This window comes from Notolabrus celidotus, chromosome 16 (assembly GCF_009762535.1).
Source record: "Notolabrus celidotus isolate fNotCel1 chromosome 16, fNotCel1.pri, whole genome shotgun sequence".
Lineage (NCBI taxonomy): Eukaryota > Metazoa > Chordata > Actinopteri > Labriformes > Labridae > Notolabrus > Notolabrus celidotus.
Window position 1 is genome coordinate 18072519 of NC_048287.1, and position 25975 is coordinate 18098493.

A 25975-nucleotide genomic window follows, 5' to 3' on the forward strand; every position below is an offset into this window, starting at 1 on the left:
GTCAGAACCACCCTGTGGGCACTCTAAAACATGCTGAGTCTATAAAATACTGTAAAATATTGGGTTCAGGATGCAGTCTAACATTTATGAGTGCGCATATATGGGTCTACTTTGAGAGGATATAACTTCAACACCATAGTTTAACTTTTTTATATGTTAGCTACAGCTAAGCATGCTCTCTAGTTTATATTCATTTTAATTTTCTCTCTCTCCTTCTGCATTAAAAGCTTCCTTTTTTCCCCCTTTTTTATGAGTTTGAAAGAACAATGTAATAAAAGGAGATCATGAATATACAGAAACTTAATGTACCATATCTGGTGCAACTATTTCCATTTATCTCAGATGTCTTGTATAATCTACAGAGTAATGCACATCCAAAACTGACACAGCATCTGTGTGCATTGACTTCTCCATGTCTTACCGAATGCAGCTTCTGGTACAACCCGCATGCGTTACACACGTAGCCCCCGTTAGCGTTCTTCCTCCACAGCGACGTCTTGGTGGTCAGACAGTTTGCACAAAAGACTCCACTCCCCCTACGCCTCTGTGGATGAGAAAACACAGGATGCATTAGAAGACTAAGTATAAATACAGATAGATTGAGAAACTTTGAAAGAGTAAGGGAGGATGCCTTAGAGAGCAAAACAAAAAGGGGGGAAAAGTTCTAAAATGTTGACTTCGGTTTTTTATTCGTTTCCTTTTTTCATACTTAGAACAATGATTTGATTTGGGGTTAGTGAAAAGAAAAAAGGGGGAGAGAAAAAACAGATTGTCTTGATGGCAGAAAGATGATGTGCTCTCATTTATCACGCCTAATGGGAAATCGTATGAACACAGCTCTCCTCTATGCAGATTTTCTCCGTATGGAACAAGGTTAATAAAAGCACCAAATTGAAAGAGAATGATCTAGTTGCGCTGAATAAGTTGTGTGTTATTTAAATATGAGCGGGTGTGTTTGCCTGAGTGAGATCCTGTGAGAGATACTGCAGTAATTTTGTCAAGTACTGCTCAACAAGACGTGCAGAGAGAGATGAGTTATGCTTTCACCTTGTCGCATAAAGTGTTTGGGTGTTTATCTGAACCGCAGAAGGTACTTTACAGCCAAGTGTTTGACTTTTACTGGATTAGTGTGGGTCTCTCTCTCTCACACAAACACACACACACACACACACACACACACACACACACACACACACACACACACACACACACACACCCACCTCTGCAGTTCACGGAGCAATGGTGCATAGAAAAGTAGTGTGCGCATAGGAGGGGAGAGGGGAGGGGTGAAAAGGCCAATTGTCGTGGCAACGTGCTCCATCACAGTAATGAGCCAATCACAACGTTTCTCCATCCCATTAAGTCTGTGGCCCCATTCAGCACCTTTATGACCCTGAGAGGACAGCACACCTCATCTTTCTCCACCCTGACTCTGTCTGTTTCTCTCTCTATCTGCCCTGTCTATCCATCTGTTTATCTCTCTCACTTACTCTGTCTCTTGTTTGAGTTTTATCTCATTATTATTCCTATTCAGTCCTCATTTTTGCCCTTTTAATCTAGTAAATTTGACCCCTCCTTGTTGGTCTAAATTTCAGTTTACTTTAGTTTGAGGTTCTTTTGATTGAAAATTCAGTATGGTCAAGGAAAAAAAAACATCATTTATATCGTTTTTTCCCCAATGAAGTGTGTTTTCTATGCATTCCTGTCTCTTTCTGTGATGTCCCAACTGTTGTACCAGCATAAATAAACATAGTGTATGCCTGTAAATACTAAAAACCCATAACAACCTCTTTGTCTCTGTCATCTTCCCCTCTCCCATACTCTCTATCTTTGTTTTTTCTTTTTACTGTTGTCCCAATCTGTTTTCCCCTCTCTCCTTCCACCATGGACTTGGAGTCCACTGGGACCCTCTCTCCTTCATTTCAGCGTTGGCTTCTTGTTGTTTTATGTTCATGGCAGAGCCGGGAGTTTAGCATACTTATTTTCCTAGGCCTCAATGCACTGGGTGCTAAAAGCTATAAAACATTTAAAAAAAAATTCATCTTCCTTTCTTTTACAAAAAGGGTGCCACACTTCAATCAGGGAGTCTGTAGTCTCAGAGCTACAGATGGAGACACTAGCAGCAACTTTCACCAAGCATCTGTTTCACGCTGCCAGCAACAAGCAGAAGAGCCCAGAGGGACAGAACGGTTAGGCTGGTTGGATGGTTATTTATTTTTTATTTATTTATTTTTTGTGCAGTTGAATGTGCTGGAAAGATCTCAGCACAATTAACTACTTTACACACATACATATGTATGACCTAAGCAATGCTGTGGAAAAAAAATGAACTCTTGAATAGTGGTTGTTGGAGAACTTATACAATTTTCAAAAGAACACTGAGATAAGTATCTTAAGTTCCTTTACCAGATTGTGAACAAATACCGGGAGGGTTAGTTCAAGTTAACCCTTAAACTACTTGATTAGGATGTGATGATATTGTTTCTTGAGTCTGTATTGGCTTGTGCAATGGCATCATGATGTTCATGCTGGATCTTTTTATCTTATCTATGTTATTTTGAGCAGATCTGGTGCATCATGGGCAATGTGCATGTTATGTATGTTGTTTCCTTGGTAAGTGTTTCTTTGTTAATTTTCCAATGTTTTGTTTATTTGTAGCCTACTAATATAGAGGCAGTTGAGTGTATGCATCACTTGAGTCAAAGAAATGTTACCCCAAAGGGACAAGGAACTGATCTATAGTGTACTGATAATGAGATGTAGCTCTGAAAGTGTTAAACAGTCTAAAAGTGAAGAAAAATAATCTAGGTTTTATCTGATAAAGTGATAAAAAACAACAACTAGGTAGGCAGTACTGACATACATAAACTCAAGGAGCAAGCTTGAGACTTATGACCCATCTTTATTACCAGGCAGTCTTAAATACTTGATTCTGATTGGACAGCACCCTATGGCACCTATTTCATTCTTGACAGCAAAGCATTGCCATGAAAACCAAGCTGTTGCCAGGGACAACCTGACCCCACATGTCAAGTCAAATCAAATCGTTCTGCGTAATGGAGTCTGACATATTTCACCTTGACAGTGTGGCAACAACTAAAAGCAGGCTAATGTTTTGACAATGAATGAAAATGTCATGCTGATTGTTAATTTGACCCACAGGGAAGCTAATGGGAAGCCACTGCTGCTATTGGTGTGCCACCAACTCTATGATCAAAAAGGAATATATCAATAAAACAATCAATCGATATTTTGTGCCTTCTTGTTTATGTCGTTAGTTGGTAATTGGGTAATAAGTGGGAGTAAGTATAGTAAGAGACAAGATCCCTCTGCTTTGTGTCATGGCCCTGCTCACCCTGTAGGGATTCCAATTTACATGAGAACCTGTTCACTATACATTATCTGTTTCTTTGAACCCAAAAAGGGGGAGCAGGACAGCCTCACCCTATGTGTTACAAAGAATTACTCATCGATACAAGACCATAGATGCTTCAGGATTATAAATTGAATTCTGCCACAAAGAGGGTTTGAGTTGTTTTATGTCCTGGATGTAATAGCAGCTCATAAACACAGATTTACGTTGATATGCATCATGCTGTCTGATCAAATCTGGATTATTTTCAGACTCAAAACAAGAAGACAGCATACAATTTTTTATTTATCCGGGAAAATGTTGTCTCAGTTTTAGTTTGTGTTTAATACAGCCTTCTGTTTCCAATAATGCTGTATGTAATAAACACCTGAGCTAACACTAGAGTCTTTATGGTACATGTGTTTTCATGTCTGACATCAGACAGCAGAAGACTTACACGATCAGATCCTCTCAGAGGCAGACTAAGCCAGACTGTGTGTGTATGAGTGTGTGCCTTCATATGTGGATGTAACACACACCATACGGTCACCACATGTAGAAAAAGGCTGAGCCAGGTGATTGATTGATGTACACTTCCTGTGTCTGTGAGTGTGTGTTTCTGTGCGTGAGTGTGTATGTGTGTGTAGCAGTGCAGGCCAAACACTACATCTGTCATCAGAATTCAGTTTCCCTATGAACGCCCAAATCACTCACATATGGCCCTGCAGATTCTCTCCATCTCAACATACACACACGCACACGCACACACACACACACACACACACCTGGAAATATCTGCTTCCTCTGGCTAATGAAGGCATGCAGGACTTAGACGAGAAGCTGCAATCCAAAAAGTGAGTGCGTGTGTGTGTGTGTGTGTGTGTGTGTGTGTGTGTGTGTGTGTGTGTGTGTGTGTGTGTGTGTGTGTGTGTATTTGGGCTATCTTGGCTACTTCGGAACCACAACACAAGGATGTCTCTAACTGTGTGTGAGTGTGTGTGCGAAAGAGAGAGAGGTTCAAGCATCAAAGTATGCAGAAATAGCTGACACCGCTGTCCAAAGTGTACATGTGCAGACACAAAATTTGGCTCATGATATCAGACTTCCTTTTCAATCATCTGCTGATTGGTTGGACATGCATGGAAATATCTGACACACACACACACACACACACACACACACACACACACACACACACACACACACACACACACACACACACACACACACACACACACACACACACACACACACACACACACACACAACTACAAGTTTACATGTGGTTTCAGTAGGAGTACATCTTTTAGTGGCTGTGTATTTATGTTTGTGTACTAGGTGTATCAATGTAACATGTTTGTGTGGCAGTGCATGTTTCTCTGATTGATTGCTGATACCTGGCCTCTCCCTCTCACCCTAGCCTGTAGAGGAGGGCTGCAGGTAATTACAGCTCAGGGGGCTTAATGACATCTATTTATCTGCGGCCTATGATGCCGTTCAATTAGCACCACCGACGACGCCCTCTAACTCTCGCACTCGTGCAGAGCAGGCATGCAGAGGGACACAGAAAAGCTCTGCAAATTCAATCATTATTTAGGAAATTAAGTCCTTAGCAAGTTCCCTCTAATGAAGAAAAAAGAAAGAAAAAACAACAATTTCAAGGTTGGTGTTCAGAAACAAAGTTTAGTCTCTAAAGTACGAAGTGTAGTTGACTAACCGATAAAAAGCACTGCCTTTAAAATCCCAAAGGCCATTCAGTGAAGCTGAAGGTATCCATCTGAAAATCGTGTTGATAAAAGCAAAATCTTTTCATTCTTTTGTATTCAGGTGCATGGAAAAAATAGATTGTGTTGCCATATCATTTTTATCTTTGATATTGATTCTAGCATAGATGTAAATCAGCCAGTACTGAGTACTCCCCGCTGCGGACCTGTCTAATAAATAAGGCATTAGGTTTTTGGATGTTGCATGTGCTGATTATACGTACAGGCATACATGTGTATACCTAGAGACATGTCTTATACAACATTGGGGGAGGTACCAATATCAGTACTGGTATCAGTGCTGGTATAAGCACTGAATCAGCACTGCACTCAAGTTAAAGTAGAAGTGTGATGAAGCTGCTCTGTCACTGACTGTGGGCGGCACACACAAACACACGTACACATCAGTGCATTCGCACACTAACATTAAATTTTCTCTCTCCTCCAATGTCTACCCTGAAAACTACGCCATCGTCCATCTTTTTCTCCAAGTTCCAAAAGATTAAATGCAAGATTGCATAAAAGAGGCAACATGATCCGACCGTTGTTTGTTTAGGAAAATGTGCACTTTGAAAAAAGGATGCATTTAACACAACATGTAGTCTTCCCCTCCGTTTTGTGACCAACTGCTCGATGTTAGATTGGAGTGTAATTTTAGTTTTGTACACTTTCATGGGTTTGTGCTGCTGTGCCAGCATTCCATTAAATGGGCTGGAGTGATTGCTATCCTTCAAATTCAAACAGAAGTTATAAACTGCTTCTCAGAGACTTTTTCATGGCTACTCTCATAAAATGTTCTAATAAATTATAACTTCATTCTCCAGAATCTGATTTTTCCTCCACATCAAAACAGACGGTGGAACCGCACAGCGGCTGAACCCTTCAGCTGTGGCTTTGAGTCCACTCTGAAAGACTCCTGAAGCCATTCATTTACAGATGTTGTACAAACTGTTTACACTGCCTGGTCTTTATAGATCTTTCTGGAAGCACTGGCCCAAACAGATAAGCATCAACTGGTTTCTGCAGCAATATATAGTCCTTTAAATGTATTTTAGCATCCATCTGTGACCAATGAGAAATAGTGTTTTTAAACTATGGTGGTGCAGCTTCACTTGGAATGACTCGGTGAGACAGACTGGTGTAAGCCGAGTGTAGCGTATTTCTAAAATGTCATCTATTTAAAAAACAATCATTAAGGTTGATTCTCAACTCCAAGTTGATTAAAATGTATTTCTCTCAGAAATGTACCGAATAAAGCAACATGTCCTGGTCTTCAACTACTTTTTTTGATTTGAAGTTTTAAAAAATCAGCTTCTTTCCACCAGCAAGGTCACGTTTTTTTCCAAAAGGGTCAACCATTTAGTGAAAAATCATGCATATTTCGACCTTGTGTGAGAGAAAATTTAGAGACAAGATTGCAAATATCAAGGTGCTATCCTTGAAGTTGTGTGGTAAAATGATAGAGAGGAGAACCTTCAATGAGAAGGAGTGAGAAAGGATGAAAGAAACAGATTGCGGCGCCCTGCGGTCTACAAAATGATTTTAAAAGAGGACTCTCTAAAACAAAGTCTTTCAAAATTACATTACATTTAATTCACTTAAAAAGTAAATCCGCACTGCTTTAAGAAAAACACGCACATTCATGCACTCACATTCCGGCACACTTACATGGATACATGCACTGTCTTGCATTAAATCAGTGATTATTTAATTAAGCTAGAAGACTAGCTGGAGGAATTAACTGAATTCCATACTGCCAAGTTCAATATCCTATACACTGAATCAATCCAGGGCTCCCTCTTTAATGCACACACACATGCACATCCATACATATAGCTGTAAAAAAAATAGGATGAAGTAGACCTGTGCACAGAGATAGTTTCAGATAAAGATTCATTGAATTAAACCTCCAAACACACACACACACACACACACACAAACATACAAATTGAGAAGCATCTGGGACCAATCTAACCAAGCTTCCCTCCCCCACAGGTGCTACCAGCCATCAACTGTTTGTGTGTGTGTTTGTGTAGGTCTGCGTACGTGTTGCACATATGGCTACTGGAGTCCATCTGTGTGGTTTAGCCTCAGACTCCTGTGTGCATTTAAATGGTCTCTCCTAATAGAATAATTGGGTTCGAGCTGACTGAATTTGAGTTAAACGGACTGAATTTGTCCTGCTAGTTTACTCTCATTCAACAAGAAGAAACAAATGAAGAAGTCAAAGCAAACTACAACACTATGACTAATACAGTGCTGCTTTAAAGAAGAAAGCAGAGGTACAAACAGGACTATGGAGGCTGCATTTCCAGCTGATTATCTCCTTAGACTGCATTAGCAGTGAGGCGAGAAAAACTAGTACAGCTGAAAAAAGGTCTAGAAGGTGCTCTGCCTTTAGTAACTCTGTGAAGGAGAGGAACAGAACGACCAATTATTCCATCAGGAATCGACAGACATTAAAAAAGGTCAATGATAACATACTGTAGCTGAACAAACCTGCCATGTTTCTAAGCTGAACACTCCCGCTACATTCTGAAACTAAATGTCTGTATAAGCGACCAAAATTTGGCTTGAAAACGAACACTTAATCCTTATAAATGTCATGACAGAGATGCAATGCAATGCGAAAAAAAAAAAGAAGGGACCAGTCACAGTTCTGGCTTGCTCACACCTAGCATGACCTGCATGCTAGGTGTGTGACTGCCCCTCATTCAGCAATATCCCCATTCTTAAGAGGCCATGAACATCACATGTCATGACATCAAAAATCTCTATTATGTTGAAAAAACTTAGGGCCTGTTTCCACTAATGGCTTTCTTTGCAGTTTCTGCACCTATTTGTGACACAAAACCAATGCAGATGAGTGCTTTAAGAATTCCCAAGCAAAAAAACAACCTTGGCATCAGCTGTGTTTTGTCACTGTGCTCATGGCATCCTCAGCAGAAAAATAAAAGTTCACCTTTTGGAACATTGTTGCACATATCGGTGTCATTTCTCCCTCGCTGACCATCCAAAATCATTAATGGGCGGGACCTCCGATATCAACTTTGTCAACATAATGGTGGAAAAGAAACAAACGCCCCTTGTTTTTTGTCATGGTAAAATTTCCGGCCAGTTATTTTCATATTTCCTTTGTGTAAATCCTTTGAGTAAAGCCTACATGAAGCATACATGGCATTTTAAAACAGACCTGACTCTAACAACTAAGAGATACATAAGCACCATGGGAAAACTTTTGTAACCTTGCAACAGTAATTGCCAGTAAGAAGTGCTCTGAAATTGAGGTCATGGGGGAAAACAAGGCACCAGTGGACACAGGCCCTTAAACAATCACACCTTCTAACAGAAGTCATTACAAAATTTAAAAAAAAATACATACATGTCTGGTGAAGCAGGTCATTTTAGACACAGCTCTACAATAAAGTCAGGTGTAACAACCTTTTTCATCCCCTCTGCCTTGAGGCTCTGCGTGATAGTATTAGCAGCAGGAAAGTGATGATCACTTGTCATTGATTGGCATTGGTACCCGTGGAGAGTGTGTAATGATGACAATGATAATCTGTCTCATCCTGCTGGCCTGACACTCTGTGTCAGCACCTTGTAATGGTGACTATCAGACTCTGCCTCGTAGGCTTTCAGCTTATTTGAGATGTAGTTAATACTCAAAGTCAATTTTCCACTTGGAGAGGAAAAAAGTTGAAGCAGAAACTTGATAAGTGTGTGTCTGCTGAGTTATTTAAACAGTTTGTACGATGAGAAAACTGTAAATATACAGTCGCCACTGTTCCAATAAATATAGAAGACAGCAATGGTCTCTGCACAGCGGAGGGGCTGGATGAAGGAGAAGAAGACAGGACAACCCAGATATTTTGTGAATGAGATACTAAAATACACACACAAACAAACAGCTTTCATGTGAGTGTCAGCTTTCCCAACAGCAACACACACACCGATATAGCACCAAAGGTGAGTAAAGTTATTGTCTCCCTCTCATACACACACATTTAGATGAGCTTTACATTGTGGTCCGCTTCCCTTTTTCTGCCACCTTCCATTCAGTCAGTCTATTCCAGCCCTTTCCCGTCATCCTTTAATCCATCCTGTGTTCAGTGTGTACAGTAATTGTTTCATTTTGTTTGTGGCACAGCACAAAGAGTTTCGACTTCTGTTCGGAAAAGGTGTACCGAAAAAACACTGTCTGGGACTCATTTTTGCAAAATCCTGTTTTCACTGATCTAATTTTGATAAACTATCGCGATTGCATCAACTTTACAGTTATGCGTCTAGGGGTGTAGCCCCTGATAACCACTGTGCTGTTAGACGGAGCGAGAGAGAGGAAGAAGCGTATTAGCACAAAGAGAAAAAAGGAAATCATACCATGTTGATCTAACTGTGATAAACAGCCTTGATGTATGCAGACTTGGAGACCATGTATCACCTGGAGTCCAAGGCTGTGTAGTGCATGTGTGTGCTCATTGCACAGTACTGGTTTGTGTGTGTTTGAGTGCACTAATCTGTATTTCCTTGTCTGTTTTCTGTGTTTTTGTGACTAAACTGCAGATATCACAGTAGCTAGCGTTGTGTTTATCCAGCTACTGATTCTATAAAGCTAAAACTTATCATTTTGATAGCATCAGATATACTGTGAGTGTATTTTCCTCTTTCTATTCAACCTTGGACTTCTATAGTGGAGAAATAAAGTCTGTGATACACTGAGAAGAAATGCAAACAGAGGAGTTCAGAGCTACTGAAAATTATGTCTGCAAGTGTACATTATCAACCTTAAAAAAGTAATCAGCATTATTTTATATCAACAGTGATTGTGTCTAAGGTTTTCAATATTTTGTGAAAATGTTGGACCAAAAACTGGAGTTAGGATAAATTGGAGTGGTCCCTTAAAATGACGAAAAAATTTGATTAATGGAAACGCAAGAGTAAGATTAATGTTTTTCTAAATTCATTGGTTATTATTTCTAATGGGTTATATTTGCAGTGAAATTCTTCCTGCCAATAAGGCTAAAAACAATCAGAGAAGTGAATAAATCACAATTTTGTTCAACTCGTGTCAAACTGAGGGCATAACCTGCAATAAAGGGTCAGCTTTTTTAAGGTCTATAAGCTAAGAAGTTTAAGCTTTCCTAATCCAGTGCATGTGAAAGTCAATACAGTATTAACAGGAATTATGCTCAAGTCTTTTAATTAAAAAAAAAGACTTGAGCATACCCCTCCATAATTTATCATGTGCATGTTTGCTATCTGGCCCAGTGCATTACATTCTCTTTACTAAAAGCTAAATGTACATTCATGTGGTTGGAAGTTATTTTCCTTATCTAACATTATAATTTATTTCCCTCAAAACTTGTTATATATTTGTGACTGAAGAGTAGTGACCTACTTCATACTGACCCATAAAGAACACCATCTCTGTGTTTGTTGTGTGTGTGTGTGTGTGTGTGTGTGTGTGTGTGTGTGTGTGTGTGTGTGTGTGTGTGTGTGTGTGTGTGTGTGTGTGTGTGTGTGTGTGTGTGTGTGTGTGTGTGTGTGATTGTGAGAGTGGGGCATAATTATAATTATGTGTGTGTATGTCTTCATGGGAAGGCCCTGTAGGTTGACATAAACATGAAGGCGAAACATGAAGGCACACAACGTACACATAGTGTGGTGTGGAAACACGGGCGAGAGAGAGCGAGAGAGAGAAAGAGAGAGAGAGAGAGCGAGAGAGAGCGAGCGAGCGAGAGAGAGAGAGAGAGAGAGAGAGAGAGAGAGAGAGAGAGAGAGAGAGAGATTTATTATTATGATGTTCATCTTTAATACCTGTAGACTTATCCGCTGGTATTAGGCATCTTATTAACTGTCTTAGGATGCATTTCATTGTTTATCTGAGAACAGTTCTGTGGGCTGATTCCCACACAACACAGACCCACATGACCCATTCAGGTACTGGTGGGCTGGATGCTAACCTTCTAGAGCTGCTACTCATGAAAACTGTCTGTGTGAAGTGCTGAAATCAACACTGTCAGAACATCTGAGCACAACTGAAACCTCAAACACTGAACTATATTATTAAAGAGACAGTTGGTCTTTTAATGGGTGTTTATAAACATAGAGAGATTACAGCAGATCATCTTTTAGCCTATATTTAGTTCAGATGTTTTATGCACCAACAGTCAAAATATGCTGTGTAAGTGTATATAGATAAAAAAAAAAAGTCTCCCGTCACAGTTCAGAGGATACATTAAGGAGAGAGTTTAGTGTTTCGTCCCTTATGTATTGCATGTTTCATACGTTTCTGTTACATCTACAGAGTCATAATGGTGGGGCAGTGTCATTGGAGGTGAAATAGTCACTGTAGACATCAGAGCCAGCATTTGTGTGTCTTTGAGGCTCCCACTGTGACTTTACAAAGTGTGTCCAAAGTAAAACTGCTGCAAAAATGAGAAAAAACTGTGACCAACTCAAACCTGTTTCAAAAAGATGGCTGATACGGACGACCACCAAGGAGCAAAAATATTGTATGGAGTGGAGTGATGTCGGGCTTCATTATGGCACTGCGGTTGAATCTTAATACAAAAAGGTACATTATGTATATTACAGCCGTTTATGCCATTACCATAAGCACTTTTTTTCTTTGCTTTTACAGCCACAGACCTGAGGCAGCAAAGATTGTCATTACTTCTGAAAAACATTTCACCTCTTTAGTCCCAGCAACAATGAGATAACTACTAGAAGGTTTATGTAAACACCTGCAAAAAAGATTTGAGAGCAATTTATGCCTCCCATTAGGGAAAAATGTATATTTTTTATGGGCTATGGGCAATTCTGCACTTAATATAATTGAACATCTCAATGCTTTATTCTTCATCTGAAATATGCAAGTACTGGAAAATGAAACTTGCAAATGATAAAGTTTTACTTTGTTTTGTTAGGATGTCAACAGTTTTTTGTACAAGCCTCATTCACATTAAATTGTTGATCTTAGATTCCTAATTTCAAAAAATTACATGAGTAAAAAGGCAAATTCCTATCCTCATTAAGAGACAGCTATTTGTGTACCATTGCACTTAGGTGAGCAAGTGTAGTTGAATATTTTTACCGTAAAGCTAGCAGAGAGATATCAATATGCATACACATAAAAAAATAGATACATTTCTCATGCAGCAGACCGTCCTAACAGGAAACAAAGTGTGCACGCTACATTAAAATCCACATCAAACAAGACATGAACATGCAGGAACACATTCCTCTCTGTTAACCCTGACATGATTGCAACCTGTTTCCCACTTTCCTAAATCTCTATTGAGGTTGGATTGTAACAGCTGTACTTGTAAATGCTTGTAATTGTGTTCGTCTCAACAAAGGAAAGACATGCATGAATACACAGACAAAACTGAAGCACATCTTAATTGCCAAATGGCCTTGGACAGGAAAGATACACCTGGTGGAGGAGAGGAAGATGAAGAAAGACAAAGAGTGACAGAAGGAGGAGGAGGGTGTTCAGAAATTATTGTGGAGAAAAGAAAGGGAGGGAAAGGAAGGGGAAAATGACTTAAATTCAAACTAAACTGCATAATATATGGCACTTCAGCACATTACCCCTCTAAATGACCTCACACACAGCACACACTCTGACTCGCCAAATGACTTTATCTCCCCAATTAGCCCCTGTGGTAAAGAGTGAGGGGAGACGAAGGGGAGGCAGGGGTTGAGGGATAAGGGAGTGAGAGAATATGAATCACAAGTGAGAAAAGGAATTCTTACTCAGTTAAAAAATATATATTTCAATTCAACGTGGGTCCTAAAGGAGCTTTTCTTCTCTCCTTGTGGGTTTAATTTATGGCCCTACACAGGAGAATTAATTACTGCCTGTACTTAAGTATTCAGCAACCACTTGGTCTGCCTGTTGCTCAGTGTGGCTGTCCATCCACCTATTCACCCACCTGCTGACCTGCCTGTTTCTTTTTTTCTGTGTGCAGTCAATACGCTTATTGACAAGTGAAGAAAGCAGAGCTTTGACGTTCAGAGTTTAAAAAAAAGGAGAAAGAAAGAGAGAGGGAAAGTAGAGGTTACAGGTTTCATCTCTTCAGTAAAGTGTAACATTTTCAGAGTCCATCTCGGCCTCAGTCAGGTGGCAAATGATGTATTTTCCTGATGCATGAGAGCATGTGCCTGTGTGTGTGTCGGTGTCAAAGGTCATAGTTGTGGGAAATGAGCAACACTGAGTGGGCGCAGGGGTCAAGGTGAGCATTGTGCTGAAGAAATCATAGAAACACACACAGAAGGAAGAATGTGCAGTACAGTACAGTTCATCCAGTGCTGGATGCGATCATGCACGCAGCCTTTAGAGCATTAAATGTAACATAAGGTAAGATGAAGACTTGGAAATCAATCCTAACATAAAACTAAAAATGTTAAGATTTTTGAGGAACATGCCACACATAGTAATATGTGCAAAACAATAATAATCACAGTTTAAAAATGATTTTAAAATAATGAAACAGACAGAGAGTGAGCAGGTCAGTTATTTCAAACTGAAGGCAAAGGACAAAAGATAAAGCTCGAGACCTGCTCATCAAAATGCGGGAACCATGTTGGACTGCCTGCGAAAACAAATGAACTATGATTCCACTGCATAATGAAAGCAGAAACAAGCTTTCCCTTAACTGCAAGACAATAAATATGATTTTAGACAAATAAATGAATGTTTATCTTAGATATCAAATTTCCTCAGAGGATTGAAGTAAAATATTTATACTATTATAATCGAAGAGAAACATCTCTGTCTGACTACTTTGCCCAGCCACAAGCAGAAGCAATTCACAGCGAGAGCACTAGCGTCAGTGATAAAGAGTGCCTGAAATTAATGAAACACGGTGACCTTTCACCATCATTACTGCAGAAGTAACGCCAATGTAGCCTTTCAGTATATGACTGCAACAACTGTCAAAATGTAGTGGAGTGCTGTTGACTGGTATGCTGACATTGTCCCTGAGCAATGTCAATGATGCAGGAGTCAGTTTGTTGAGTAGGCGCTGCTTTGTATGATCCACAAGGTTTTAGGTGTGTATGTGTGTGAGTGTCGGGATGTGTAAATGCATAGTTTGTTGGCTATGTGTGTATGCAGTGCTCAGGATATGTCTGCATTATTATTTATGGGGAGGGACTAAGAGCTGGTGATGCCATTACACTTGTTTCTCGGTGAAGGAGACAGAGACACAAAGAAAAAGCAGACAGCACATCTCAGTAGTTTCAATGCTGCTGCACAGAAAGTTGGTCATTAAAAAACTGAGAAATGGCTTATTTTTGATGTTCTTGATCAGCTGGTTACTGACCTGAACTTGAACAGTGAAGTACAGAGAAATCACCTTTTTGTAAGCATAAACGTTTATTTATGAGACATATAAAACCTTTATTATTAGTAGCTTTATAGAATTCCCTCTGAAATTAAAATATCAGAGTTTGGAATATTTTTGAGCAATGTTCAAATTATTCATCCTTATCAGGAATGATTAACCTGCTGTTAATCTACTATAAGTTATCATTAAGTAATAATTAATTCTACCAGATATATTCCACTCATGTAGTTGTGAAATAGAGGTTTTCTAGCACCAGTGTGTTGCCTGCTTTGAGTAGAAATTGGGCTTTGGCCGTCTCTGATTTTTGTATTAAGCGATGATCATATTTGGACGATAGGGTTGTGTCCATCCTTAAACTATTTGGGGTTAGAGAACCATGGTGTGAGCTCATCCACATAACAACGTAACTGTTTTATGCTCTTCTAGTCTTCATGTCTTTGTACTTTTAATTACTTTTTTTAGGCAAGGCAAGGTAGCTTTATTTCTATAGCACATTTCATACACAAGGGCAACTCAATGTGCTTAACATTAAAATGACTTCTAATATTTGAAACCACTCCCTTGACAATGTCTCTCGAACTTCTAAACATCATAAGACCGGCTGTATCTATGATTTTTGAAGCAAAAGTAAAATGGGTTGAAGTTACGTCTTTGGGCAGATCAGATTTCCTTCCAATGCAAACTGACTTTGTGGAAATGCAGTCATAGTATCCTCTCTGTTCTCAATTTAACCCTAGAATGAACAAATTATTAAAGCTTGAGACAAACTGTATTTTTGCCAGCTGATAAATGCTTAAAAGTGGTCTGATTTCACCCAAATTTCAATTTAATTTCACTCCAGATGGGACCACATTCCACAAAAACCTCCTCATGATCTACAGAAAAGGATCTGAACAAGTGATGAAAGATTGGAAACTATTAGGGACTTGTTCATAGAGGTAATGCATCAAGTATGCAGGGTCATTTTTGTCATTGGTTACTTACCAGTTGTCTTCTGCAACAAGCCAAGTTAACCTCTACTGAGCCATCAGAAAGAATGGAGATTACAGGCACTCCCACATAGGCTTTACTTTTAACACCAGATACTGCATCCAATATCTATTAAGAGTCTGTGGTTCTTTTGTGGTGTACGAATCCTGTTTTTTTGCCACTTTGTGTTCTCGTGTTCTGTGTCACTGCTGAGGCTACAGCGATGCTAAGTGGTGCGACCAGCCAGGGGCCAGTTTGACATTTTCCACTTTGACAGGCCCTCAGGGTGGAGTTAGAGCCTAAAACATCAATATCTGAATTACTCTAACCCCTTCTCCAGCCCGTCCCCTCTTCATCCCTCTCTCTTTCTCTAAGTCCTCTAGCTGCTTTGGGGCCACACACAGACACACAAATCACACAAGCCAAGAGAGAGGACGTACACACACACATATCTTAGAAGCTAAGAGAAAAGACACACACATTTGAGGTGCTACGCTCTAGCTGTCAAGAGGAACTGAACGGATCAGCTTCCCTCTGAGGAGTGCGCGTGTGTGTGTGTGTGTGTGTGTGTGTGTGTGTGTGTGTGTGTGTGTGTGTGTGTGTGTGTGTGTGTGTGTGTGTGTGTGTGTGTTTGTGTGTAATCAATGTCTCATCGTTGTTCCATTTGCTCCAGACAGCACCATGTATGATAACCCTCACACTATCAGACAGAGAGTCGGGGAGATGGCTTCTCTCTATATCACCTGACATCCTATATGGTTAAAAGCAGCCTATCCAGCTTCAAAAACACAGAAGTCACTTTATCAGAGGCCTTAATTGGACTTTAAAAAAGGGTTGTCTTTTCACACCTGGCACACTGCCCCTGCCTAACAGACAAATCTATCAACAGGTTTGAAATCTGGCTCAGAATAAGCTCTGCTCTCAAACACTGAACAGACAGGGTGCTAATGCTACGGTCAAGGTAAAGGCCAAACTCCAGAACATCAAATACACTGTATACCATTGTCAAGAAATCCACGACTCTAGTCCCAATGTATTGCTTGATTGATAATGCTTTAAAATGCCTTTACATTCATATTGTATGCCATCTTTCATGTATTTAGCCTAAAATGTACTTTTTTAGAGTATGTTTGCTACTTAAGGGCATTTCCTTAAAAAAGAAGGAAACATGTTAGCAAAAGAAGTTATAAAATTGGACTACATGATTGCATGATGTGCAACTTATTTTTTCAGTGTAAAGTTTTTTTGCAAAAAAGGTGGTAAATGAGTGCTGTAATGAACAGGGAATTAGTTGATCATTTACATGTATTGTAAGGGAAAATGTATAAAGAATGGGTTGTTAGAAGATTGTAACTAGTATATATGATAAGTGGGTGGTTATATCAGGCAGAAGGAAAAGTATAGTGAGCGGGTTGTTTTAGTGGACTGGAGCTAATGTATCACATGCGGGTTGATATAGCAGATTGTAACTGGTGTATAGTTAGTGGGTTGTTAGAGCAGATTGTAACTAATGGAAAGTGAGCGGGTTGATATAGCAGATTGTAACTGGTGTATAGTGAGCGGGATGATATAGTGGACTGGAGCTTATGTACAGTGAGTGGATTGTTTTAGTGGACTCAAGCGAATGTATAGTGAGTGGGTTGTTATAGTAGATCGTAACTAATGTATAGTGAGAAGATGTTTTAGCAGATTGTAACTAATGTATAGTGAGCGGGTTGTTATAGCAGTTTGTAACTAATGTATAGTGAGATGGTTGTTTTAGCAGATTGTAACTAATGTATAGTGAACGGGTTGATATAGCAGATTGGAACTAACATAAAGTAAGTGGGTTGTTATAGTGGACTGGAGCTTAGGTATAGTGAGAAGGTTGTTTTAATGGACTCAAGCTAATGTATAGTGAGTGGGTTGTTATAAGGGATTGGAACCCCTTCAGGGTGAGCATGACCCTGACACAGAGCAGATGGGGTCCTGTCACTATACATTCCCCTGCTTAATACATGTCTGCTAACACAGACGTTAATCAATTTTCACCTAATAGTGATTTTAAATTGTATTTAAAAATGATTATTCTGTATTTTTTAAACTCAAACTTTGAGCTCCATTTGTTAACTCTGTGATTTCTATTAAACTAAGCATTCTACAGATTGTGAAGAGAAATAACAGGACTGCATGAATCAATAGCTGTTTGAGCTTTTCTGCCTCATCACTGTCGGTGACATTTTCTTTTCGATTTATCAGTCTATAAAAAAACACTATTCAATACTGTATTTTTTGGGGTGTTAACTTCACGTGCCAGGTTCAGTTTTGTAGATTTCTCTTTCAAAGCCTCCAGTTCTTGGGTGTTTAACCTCTCCCTCCTTTTCTCCACTGTTTGTCTCTCTTCTTTTTGAGGGGTTTGATAGCTTTTATGTGCTGTCGATGAACAACCAACACTTACCATGGAGTACTGACCAATCAGAATTAGTATTTAGCACAGCTGTGTAATAAAGTGAAATGACCCATTGTGGTTTCTCAAAGGGCTGAGACACCTAAATGAGACAAATTACACTTTTTAAGAAATACATTATTCTAATCTGTGTCATTACAGAATGCACCTTTGTTAGCCGAATAGTTGTAATTATGTGAATCAATAACCCGGATTGAGCTAAAGCTGCAAGAAACACTGGCTGCTGAGTTTCTTCTAGTAAGGGAAGAAGAAACAAAAAAAACAAACCGAGCAAAATTTATTGAATTCAAAAAACCCAATAACAAAAAGTCCTTGTAATAGAAACATGGTTGAAGAGAACTACAAAGCAGACTTTCATTTTCAGTGAGAAATGGAACTGGGTCAGTCAAGGACAAGGATTCTCAATTTTTCTCTCTGTCTATCTCTTCTTCTGTGACCCCCCCTGCAGAAAGCAATCTGTCCGAGAAAGAACAAAAGGAGGGAGACACTGAGGAAGAAAGAGAGAAAAGAAGGAAACAGAGAGAAGGAAAGAGAGCGAACAAATGACTCCTCGTTTATAAGACTTTGTACTAACAGCTTAATATTATCCACCATACCCAAATACACTCTCGCATCATTCATGCAGATAGAGCCTGAGGGCTGACTTATTCTGCTCACACTGCTGCTCTCACTTTCATAATGAGACGCACACACACAGATACGCTTGTACACTTACTAAAGACACCATACAGGGACCATCAAAATGATAGTTAGCACCTTGTCATTGCTAGGAAAAAGAAAGATAGAAGAATGGAGAGAGGGAAAGGATGAGAAAGAGGGTGAACGAGGTAAGAAAAGAGAATCGAGAGAGAGGGAGAGAGAAAGGAAGGAAAGGTGATGCTGAGTCCACAGTTCAGGTTTTCCTCCTTTTGTTTTCCTTTCATTATTTTATCTCCTGCTATATCTTCTCTCTCATCTCTCTGCAGCGAGAAAACAAATAAAAAACAATAGAGACACTCCAGGTTGGAGAGGAGTAAACAGAAGGGAGTGGAGGGGGAGATACTGATCATTTCCAACAGGAGCAGTGCCGCAGAAACACAACACAGACGGACGAGGCGATATTAAATGTTACAGCACCCTGAAATTTGTTGTACTGCTCCTGAAACCCAAAGTAACGGGCCTGTTGGACTGTTTGTCCTCTGCTTATATTGACTAAGGTACACTGTGGGCAGAATGGGCAGACTGCATCAGAAATCATGGGAGAGAAAAAAAGAGCACACATATGTCTGGTTCATGTTTCTTTCTCTCCGTACACACAGTGCATGCAATTGTGTTAAAATGGGTTTATATAAGTTTCATATGTACAAGCAGATACAGCTCACTGCTCCCTCTAGTGGCTCAAGACTTTGTCTGGAGATGCACTGTCATAGAAGAAGAGTCACCTCCTCCCACACGGTTGACTTTAAAAAAGGCACTGTAGGAGAAATGATCCACAGGCCAGAACATATAAATCAAAGTGACTCTCCCTGATTTTATTTCCTAAACTGCAGCCTGCAAATATGCCTCTATCAATCTTACAAATTGAAGTCTTGAAAGTAACAAACTTACTTTGAGATTACCTGCTTCTGTTAACAATAGTGTCACCTGGAGCTACAGTAAAGTTTGCAAGGTTACACATTTTTGGTGGGATTATTTCCTGGCACAGGCTTCCGATTGTATCCTGCGTGTGTCAGGTGATTGACAGTTAGCAGAGTGGGTGCTGTGGGAGCTGCGGAAAAGTAAAGACTGGTCATAATCTGTAACAAAACCACATTCAGGCTCCATTTGAGGGCTTGTGAGTCACTGTAAAATGCATTTTTTAATGGTGAAATGAATGTAGGCAGCAAGAGGGCTTCTTGTGAAAATAAGAAAATGAACTGTCGTAACTCTAGTTGTGCTGAAATCAGCAAGCATGATGTGGTGAAGAGGAGAGCGAGCATTTGGTATTTATTCAAACACTTATTTGAATCCCTGATTGGCTCAGAAAAAGCCTTATTACTTTGGTGCAACAGGCAATTTGGGAAGTATAAAGACTTTGTTCACATGTCAGTAGATCTGAACAATGTGAAGAAAACATCAGTTTTTTCGGAACTTAATCATGATTCTCAATGAAATCCTTAATTTACACTCAGAGCCTGTATTTGTAGTTCACTAAACACTGCAGTGTCAGGTGTTTTTGTCTCAACTCAGAGAACAGATCTTCTGGCTTCTGAAGCAAAAAGTCTATAACTGACATGAGAATACCTCATTAATAATAATCAACTGATTTGATATGGGATAAACGGTAAAGATGATGGATTGATGGAGGGATACCAAGATTGGTCTTACACCACAGACTGTATTAATATGGACAATGCATCTCCATCTTGTTCCATTGTAAAAAAACAAAACACCACCGAGATGGGCCCTGAATTAAGACAAGATAAGACTTCATTGTTATGTAGTTTGATATATTGCACTGGTGATCTGTATTGAACGGTACCAATCTGGCCCTCAGATTGATACAGTCCAGGCAGTACTGATTCTTTGTACTGGTCTGAAGCAGGCACTTGTTGCTACGGAAAGATCAGCGACTCTTGTTACATTTTCCCTCTACTCTACAAATCCAATAAAGAACACTTCAGGAGCAGCATTTGACACAACACAGCTGTCACATGCCCTCTTTTTAGCAATTAAAACTAAGCCTCTCTTGAAAACAAATACTTGCAAATGAATCCACATCATAAGTACACTAATTGACATGACAGAAAGCATAAACAAAAATGTTGGAACTGTATTTTAGTTTTCTAGTTTGACCCATGTCCCACCTGTTACAATGGAGGAGGCAGGCTATTTTAGCTTTACTGAAGGAGGAGCTCTAAAAGCTTTGGCTTCACTTTTGGGGAGATGTTGTAGCGTCCATGGTTTTATACAGTCTATGTCCAATACTGACAAAAACAGCTGGATTGGATAAGACAGGTCAGTCGTTACATTTAAATTCTACATGCAGCATTTATGGTATTATTTCTTAGCTATTGCAATTGATAATTTAACATTGTGGATGGGTAAATGTAAAGGCAACAGCTGTGTATAAAAAAACTAGGGTAAACGCTTTGACTAACTAATGGATTATGATCAAATAGCGTTATTCACTTACCATTTACTACCTCTTTCATAAATCTAATATAAAAATGCTTCTTTAAAGAACTGTTCCGCCCTAACAGTACTCTCCTCTCTCTTTCAGATACAAAGAACAGTGGGCTATTGATTCCCGATCACTGCCAGGTATCTTAAATCTACCATCACAGATGAGCAAACAGAGCAGGAGCGGACATCGTGGACACAGATGGAGTGAAGAGCGGGTAAATATAAAATGGAACAAATTACACCGCAGAAAAATCACTCCTGAGTTTGCTCATGCAGTGTGTGCATGTGTGTAAAGTGTGTCTGTGTTGGCTATCCATCAGCGTGGTTACAAAGTGTTAGGACACAGACAGGAAGCAACACACGTGCACACACCCAGTAACAAACCTTTCCTCTCTTACTCATATTAACACACACACACACACACACACACACACACACACACACACACACACACACACACACATAAAGTGAGCAACAATGTTATGACAATAACTCTGAGTTTTACAGCTCACTGTAGCTGCACATCTGGATAGCATCAGGACACACAGGCACAGATAAGGACACACACACACACACACACACACACACACACACACACACACACACACACACACACACACACACACACACACACACACACACACACACACACACACACACACACACACACACAAGTGGAGTAAGCAAGGAGATGATGTTGAAGAAGAGAGATGGCCTAAAGAGAGAGACACACACTGCCAAGAAAAAGGCAACAATCTTGTTTTACTCCCTCCCTCGCTCCATTTTACTCCTCTTTCTATCAATTTCCTCCTCGTTCTCCCTCTCTTTCCTTCCTTCTGTTCTCTCTGTCTCTTCTCTAATCCTCCAAGACAGAGACACAGAACACAAATCTCCTAGTTGGCAGAAGAAGAACAGCGTGTTTCTACTGAGAGAGAGAGAGACGAGAAGAGAGAGAAAGACAGATAGACAGAGATTGACTGTTGAACACCAGTTGAAGTGATTTATGAGGTTGGAATCTGTCCTGGAACATATGTAGACACTCCTTGTCTTTGCTTCGTTCTCTCTAGCACAAACACACATGCACACACGTACACACACACAGATTACGTTCGTTACCCAAACTGAGTGTGTCGAGCAAGCTGCAGGTTGTTAGTTGGTGTACAGTAGACAGATACACATTGTGCAGTCACACACTACATCCTCTGTAAGCTACAGCCCCCCACACACATACACACACATACACACATGCAGGATACTGGAAAACCAAGGCAGTCACAGCTCCTCTGGGGAACCATACTTCTAAATCATCTGAGTCAGAATCCTAAAATCTTTACTGGAGAATCATCCAACCACAAATTATCTTAATGAAAAAAATCAACCAAGACAAAAGAACACACAAAATATCCTCCCAAATATGACTAATCTTAGTCGACTGGGATTTATGGTTACTTCACTTTGATCATAACTCTGGTTTTGTGAAATTTTTGTGATATTACACAGAGACCACACTGACTGAAACTCTTTTGCAAAGTGTTTTTGCAGAGTTGCAACAACATTAGCTGCTCGTTTCTGCTATATGAAACGGTAAGTGAAAAAAAAAGATAGTTATTGTCAGACCGCTCTAAATTTTTGCTCTTGGGAAGCAACACGCAGCCACAAAGACCTACACTATGATGACAGTTGAGATATTAATATCAATAGCACGTGCAAACTTACGAATGAGCAGAAATCTCACTCGTCTTGAAAATGATTCACCCTCTGATGTTTCTATTCAGTCCATTACGTATTACTTATCAACGCCACCCACTCACTCACATTGGATTTCAACAATACTTCTTGCTGTGCTCTCACATCTGCTCTCTCCAACTTGACATCAACGTATATCTCGGAGGCTGGCATGAAAAAGTCTGGGCAAAAACGGGATTCAAAATATTGACTGCTTGCGTTCACACATGCAGTTCAACTTGAAAATGTCTTAAAGTTTTATGGAGTTTTGCACTTGTGTGAAAACAGCTTCTATCTACAAATTAACTATGTAATAAACAATAAACTAAATTTGATATCTTTAGAAAATGTAATTCAAGTAGCAGTCTGACTCGTAACAATGCAGAATGTGCATAAAAAACACTATATTAATGTACACCAGGTATTTATGAAGTGGTAAGAATGGGTGGTGACCTTTAGAGGATGTACTGTACAGGAGGAGAACATCTCTGAATATTAAATGTCTCTCAGTGAGACCTCTGCACTCTTGACAATAATACCTTGACAATAAACCAGACTCTGTGTGAGGAGGCACTGCAAGAATTACCTAAACAGCGTGAATTATTATCCACAAAGATGCTCATTAGAGGCTGATTCTTTGTTTGGGTAATTTGGTAATTTTGTCCCAGCTTCTCAAATGTGAAGATTTGCATCTTTTTCTTTGTTTTTAATTTATAATTAATGTCTTATATTTTGAGAAGAAAGTAGTTTTTTTCTGAAAGTCAATAAGTTGATAACCTGATTGACTGGAAACTTAATGGGTAATTACTTAGTTATTACTGTTTTCCAGGCAAAAACTGCACATATATTTCTTAACATTTAATTTGTAAGACTATTCATATACACATTAAATAATTTTATTATTTGGTGACATAATCAAGTCAATTTGAAATTTCCGATCAGCCTGTTGGAGTATGGATCGGCAACAATGGACTTTTGGGATTGTTTACTGATTTAAAATTATATTCAAATTATGGAAACACTGAAAAAACAATGTGGGCCTTTTAAAAAAGGTAATGCACACAAAACTAATAATACATTTATCAAACAATTGTCAAAAAACATCAAATCAAACAGAGACAGACATTTCCACAGGTTGTAGCAGATAAGAAAAATATTAAGAGGCAATAATGTAAAAGCTTTTTAAATAATGGCCTTATTTAAGACCCACTGACGCAGAGAAAGACACTGATAATAAGGAAGAGAAAAGGAAAGGAGACCAGGGAGAGGAGGGCCTCAAGAGGGAAGAAATGCACTATCACAAGTATCCATCTCATAATGATGAATAAATAAGAACACAACGCAGAAACGGGAGGGGATGAAATTGAGAAGACATCAACAAACAGAGGCAATAATTTCTGTTCTGTGCTGATGTGTGAGTTAGCTGATTCTGTAATCTAACTTTGTCTCTCTTCCTTCCCTCTCTCTCTCCCTCCCTCCCTATCACTCTCAGTCCCTCATCCCCATAGTAATCATTCAAACCTGATTGCTCTGATCCCTCTATTCTATTTGTCATTAAATACGAGGCACACACACACATGAACACACACACACACACACACACACACACACACACACACACACACACACACACACACACACACACACACACACACACACACACACACACACACACACACACACACACACACACACACACACACACACACACACACCAAGAGACAGAAACAAATGCCATTTAATCAAAACGTATAAATAAATAAAAGCATTTTATTTCCCATAAGTCCATCTGGTCGCCTGCTTCTCATCACATACACACAGCCCTCGTCTGCTGGTCAATAAAGCACACGCACACACATACACACGCGCTTTAACTCAAAGGCATGGATGACCACACACATTGGCTAGTGAATCTAAATGTAGATGAGTTCAGCCTGCCAGAATGACTGGCGGCAAGAAGAAACCTTTATCAAGCAAATCTATTTGTTTTCTGTTATATCGCCCAGCGTGTCTGACCATCCTTTCAATCGGTTTAACTAAATTTTATCGACATGTGTGTTTCGTTCAATTTCACAGCGCTCTGCAATTTCGTTAAAATGTGACTATAGTTCTAAGCCAGTGCGTCAAAACTTCAGGGAGTAAAAATAGAGTTAAACTCAGGGCACCACATAAACACAAACCAGAGGGAAAGAAAGACAGAGAGCACTTTTTACATTTATTTGATTCTTCTTTGATGGATTATACCTTTCATAACAGGTCTCTGTTATTTCTTCTCCCTTCTTCTTTCTCGTTAGAAACACAACGGGATAATTTGAAGTCTGATGCAACACAGAGCACACAGAGTAAAATATGTGTACATGTTGAAGTCACCTGTATTTTCATTTTTTTCTACCAGACTAAACTCTTATTGGTGGTTAACCAAAGGCAGACTTTGTGACGGCGCTGCTGTTCTCTTTCAGATCTGTTCCAAAGTTACAATTTAGGGAATATAAATCAGCTGTGAGCTCATTTTGATGGAAGCTATCCTACTCAATCCTCAAATGGAGCAAACTGTCAGATCCAAGGCATTTAATCATAAAATAAAATAACAAAAAAAACTATTTTACCAACAAAAGTGAACAAAAACAGGCCCATCCTGTTGTGCTTGTGTTCACTCTGATATTTCAAAAGATATAATCATTTGCTTCTTTTATTCACTGTTCTTTAACTATTTGAAACACATTTTTTGCATTTTTGCTTCATAGGGAACTAAAAACACAATAGGCATACTAACTGGATCCATACTATTCAGTGTTTTATTTAATTAAATACCAAAAGTAAAACATTGTAATTTATTGTTTCTGGGATTAGCATGTTTCAGTTTATGCCCCATCCAATTCTTTACCAGCTTTTTTACTTACTTACTTACTTACTTACTTACTTACTTATTACCAGGCTGTGTTAAATACTTTATTGGGATTGGTCGAAACCACATAACAACATTGATTAATTCTCAACATCAACAGTCATGCTACTGGCAACCTGATCACACAGAATATCAAATCAATCTGATCAATCGGAGAGGAGTTGAGGCACATTTGTCCTCTGACACTTGGGATGCACCGAAAATTCAGCCACTGAAAATGTTTGGCCGAAAACCGAAAATGTACTTTTCGGTGGACAAATTTTCAATGAAAGAATTTTATCACCAAACAACACAGCCGAAACAGAATGTTGTGAT

The 25975-nt window shown here is 39.3% G+C and overlaps 1 protein-coding gene across 1 annotated transcript in view; it reads right to left on the reverse strand.

Annotated features, from left to right (window-relative positions):
• Positions 1-25975, reverse strand: part of trps1 (trichorhinophalangeal syndrome I) — a 124721-nt gene that overhangs the window by 5435 nt on the left and 93311 nt on the right. The window contains exon 11 of the mRNA XM_034704226.1: positions 422-544. Within this exon, the coding sequence (XP_034560117.1) occupies positions 422-544 (123 nt within the window). The remainder of the gene's footprint in view (positions 1-421; positions 545-25975) is intronic.